Source organism: Chaetura pelagica, unplaced genomic scaffold (assembly GCF_000747805.2).
Source record: "Chaetura pelagica isolate M959 unplaced genomic scaffold, ChaPel_1.0 scaffold143, whole genome shotgun sequence".
NCBI lineage: Eukaryota > Metazoa > Chordata > Aves > Apodiformes > Apodidae > Chaetura > Chaetura pelagica.
In genome coordinates this window covers 1,048,993-1,053,225 of record NW_009952701.1, presented here as the reverse complement: position 1 = coordinate 1,053,225, position 4,233 = coordinate 1,048,993, and the positions used below count along the sequence as shown (strand labels likewise).

Below are 4,233 nucleotides of genomic sequence, written 5' to 3'. Positions count from 1 at the left end.
GCTGGTCTTGGACAGGCTTATGTACACCCCAGTGAGAGTTCCTCTGGGTGAGGAAACACTCCTGTCTTCATGGGTGGTAATTAATTAGAACTGGCTGTTCTCTCCTAAGCTAACAGAACTTCAGCAGTATAACTCACAGACAATGTAAGGAAGTTAATTTAATGCCTGTCTTCCATAGTATGTGTAGCTGCTTTTAGGTATAATTGCTAAGCAGAACTTTTTGGAAGTTAAATCTGATGTTACTTTTTCTTTTCTGAAACAGCTCATGAGAGTTCGAACTCTCACGGGGAACACGTACTACATGAGATCAGGTGCCAAAATTATTGGGAAAGTCCATGAGAAGTTCATGTTAATTGATGGCATTAGAGTGACAACAGGCTCCTACAGGCAAGTATTGGGGTCTGCTGGTGCCTAATGCACCCATAGAAAGGGGGGGGGTTCTGCAAGAAGGGTGTATTAACTTTGCTTTTTCCCTTGTATTACTGAATGCCAATGGCAAGTGGACTAGTTTGAGCTAAGTTGGACTAACACAAAACTCTGAACAGCTTTGGAAAGCTGATTTACACTATTTGTAGCTAGCAAAGCACTTGACCATGGCTAAATAGAGCTCTTTCTGAAGAAGACAGTGAATTGTCTGTTGACTTCATACCTTTCTTATACACACCTTTTCTAAGATTAGTCTTGCTACCTCTAACTGTGTTGCAATACCCTGGAGATTCACATTGAATCTTTGTTTGTTTTCAATAGTTTCACCTGGTCTGATGGGAAGCTGAACAGCAGTAACTTGCTGCTATTATCAGGCCAAGTGGTTGAACATTTTGACCTCCAGTTCAGGATTCTTTATGCCCAGTCAATGCCCATCAGCCCTAAGTGGCCATCCAGCTGCAGGAACAGTGGAATATTTGATCACCTGGCAAACAGGATAGAGTCCCCTAAAGAATATACTGTGGAAGGCAACTTGAGAGCAGAATTTGCCAGATTGTCTAGTACTCCAAAGAAACTGCTGAAAGAACTTGATCTGGCTGAAGATACCCCTGGAGGCAAACTTTGCAACTTGGGGCATTCTTGCCTCTGTGAAGAGCAGTGGTTCCGTGATCAAGAGGCCATGGTGGAACGGAAGGGCGTGTCAACTCAGACTGGCCCATGGGAAGGGAAGCCTGTGGTGACCACATGTCATGCTGCCACACAGACCAGGGCTCTGACAGCAGAAATGGGCACTCAGGCTTCTGTTGCTGCTAGAGAGGCAGGCACTCAGACTTCTCTTTTGCTGAAGACTGCAGTGACACAGACAAAAGAAGAGCGGGACACAGAAACACCCCTGCTTCACAGGAAGTTGTCAGAAGAAGGTTCTGCTCTGTTTGGAAGGGCTGTATCAAGTTCTAGCCTGCGATCACTGTCTTCCTCATCATCCCAGTGCTCCCTTACCAGCTCTACTGGCTCAATCTCATCTCTCCGCTCCTTTGAATATTCTACCAGGCACAGGGCAGAATATTTCCAAAAACTGCATAACGAGAGGCAATTCCACTACTCCACTATCAGATCAAAGCTTAGCCACATGGTGGATATCCTGTCCCGGAGGGGCCGTGTGCCTGAACCAGCCCAGAGGGGCCGTGTTCCTGAAAGCTTCCTACCCCAGTACCCAGGAAGGTGCAACCTGAAGCAGCGGCGGGACATCAGCGCCAGCCTGCGCAGCCTCCGGGACGTGTCACTCTTCTCTCTCAAGAAGTGACTGCTGCACTGAGCACAGGGCACGAGAGCTCTGGCCCCAAACTGCAGTCACTTTGTGCCTGCTGATTCTTCCGCTTCCTTCCAGCACTTTTACTTTTTTCATACGTGTGTCCCTTGCCCTCCAGCACTTTGTTTTATCCTATAAACAAGAAGAGGGGTCTGTTTATACAGTAGCTGCTTGCGTGTTCCTTTTGCGTGTGTTAGTGGTGACGGTTCATTTTCATTCTGGATGCTTAACCTGAGAAGTAAACTTATGACTGCTTTCTAGAGTTAGCTAATGTTCTGGCTTTAATTTATGTGCAGCTGGAAAAATCTGAGTCAGACTGATTTTGCTCAGAGTGCCTTTGGAGATTTATCTTACTTCAAGGTACACTCCATTTTTTTAAATGGCTTTTATTTCTACTTTCTCCTTGGCATGAGGAGAAACAACTTTTAAAAAAGCCATAACACTCATTTTATTCTAAGCCTGACTTCAGAGAGAGATACATTACTCTTTCACTAAAGCTGTGAAAGTTCTGTTGGAGCAGTTGTAGGGTCTTATCTTCATTGTCTCCTTTTCCCATTGCTTAAGCCTTCTGAAAGGGACTGAGCTAACCAGCTCTTCAGTCTGATCATCCTTTCATGCCTTTGTGTAAATACATACATACATATGTGTGTGTGTGTGTGTACACATCCTCAGAAGAACATCTTAAAACCAAGACCAGGAAGTAGCAACTCAGCACTCCCAAGATAGCTGAGCCCCTTTTAGGTACAGTCCTGATGTAAATGTTTCTAGTATCTGGAACTAAAACCATATTAGCTCTGTAAGACTATTAATGGAAATGTATTGCTGAAGTGTTGGGTTTTGTGCTTGTGAGTGGGAGATGAGGTGACATCTGGAGTTCAGTATCTCACTGTATCAAACCTGTTGTATTTCTCTTTTGGGATGACTTCAGAAAACTGTCACTTGAGCAACTTGTCACACAGAATTAAGACTTTCAGTCTTAACACTGTAAAATGACCTTCCAATTCTGGCTTTGTCTAAGAATGTCTGAATCATATTGCTTCTGTTAAGAGACCTATAAACTGCTTTCTTCTTTGGAGTTAACTCAGAGATGAGACAAACACTGAGGGCACATGACAGAGCCCTTGCTCAAAAGTAAACTGACAAAAGCACTACAAAATGTTATGGCATATGCTTGGTAATATTATTGTACAAGTAAGTGTAGGAGTGAAAACCAAAAAATGACATTTTTCTTCAAACTGTCCTATCAGATCCTGTTTCCTGCTCTGTTTATTCTTTATCCACTATTAACTTGGTTTGAGGAACTGAAGTGGCACTCTAGTTTTTATTAATATTCTGAATGGATCTTAGGTTAAGCTCCTTTGCAGATACACTACCTGAATATTTATTAGCAGTACTATGTCCTTGTGCTTCCTGGATCACTTATTTGAGCAGTGTGTGGCTTCTCTCTCTGTGCTCTGACCTGTACTGCTATTCCTTAGACCTGCATCCCACCCACTATTTTGGTGAGCAGCTAGATTCTGAATCCTGCCAAGACAAATCAAGAGTTTGGGTAATGTGTTTTCTTCCTTTTTACAGGGATGTGTGTCCAGTAGATGGCACATGTCAGCTGCTGTCTGAATATTCCAGTAAACAGCAATGAATGAGTGAATGAACAGAAAAATACCCAAAGCTGCCACTTAAGTGTAAACAGCAACTAGTAAGTGGCATTTCTATCTCTGAAATCCTTCCTGGACAAAGAGGCTTAGCTACTTTTGTAACTTGGATTTCAAAGCAGCCACTCCCTAAAACTATTATGCAGATGTGCAAAGAGGGACAGGTGGGAAAAACGCTCTGCCTGCACTTGTTTTGAAAGATACTTCCTTGCACAGCTCCTGGAGCTGGAACACCCTGAGTGAAGCAAGTTGCAGGGAGGGAGCCCATCTCGAGTTATGTCTTTAAGAGCTTCTGTTCCACAGTGCTTGACTGTGTAAAATCCACTTGTTCTATGTGCTATTTAACTTGATGATTACACTGTGTGGCTGTGCTGGTACTCTCACAGGAACAAGGAATAGTTTACAAATAAACTCCTTTTGCCAGAGGGGTTTTCACCCGATCGTTGCTGAGCTTTGTTTTCTATTTATTTGGCATTTTGAACCAGGGTGACTAAGGCAGCACTTCCCCTCCTGCCGGTGCTTTCCTGCTGCTCCAGCTCAGCAGAGCAGCCTGAACTGCAGCTGCCGGGCCGGGAGGACCTTAGGAGCAGCCTTTTGATCGGGGGCTGAGGAGCAGGTCGAGGGCTGGACTTGCTCTCCCTGCTTCCTTCAAGTTTGTTTAGCTGTGGGCGGGTGGCAGGAGAGGGGAAAAGCCACCTGCCCCCCCGGGCTTTCCCTTTCTCTCCGGGCTGCGCGGGGCGGAGCGGAGCCCGCTCAGCCTTGTGGCCGCGTCCCTGAGCGGTGCCACCGGCTCCCACTGCCCCGCGGCCGAACGGGAGGCGTGGAACAGCATCCAGGCTCGGGGAC

The 4,233-nt window shown here is 45.5% G+C and overlaps 1 protein-coding gene across 1 annotated transcript in view; it reads left to right on the top strand.

Annotated features, from left to right (window-relative positions):
- Positions 1-1,729, top strand: part of LOC104385586 (protein FAM83D-like) — a gene marked incomplete at its 5' end in the record, with an annotated part of 6,683 nt that extends 4,954 nt beyond the window's left edge. Inside the window, one exon of the mRNA XM_009994054.1 lies at positions 748-1,729. Coding sequence (XP_009992356.1) covers positions 748-1,729 — 982 coding nt within the window. The remainder of the gene's footprint in view (positions 1-747) is intronic.
- Between the last annotated feature and the right edge of the window lie 2,504 nt (positions 1,730-4,233).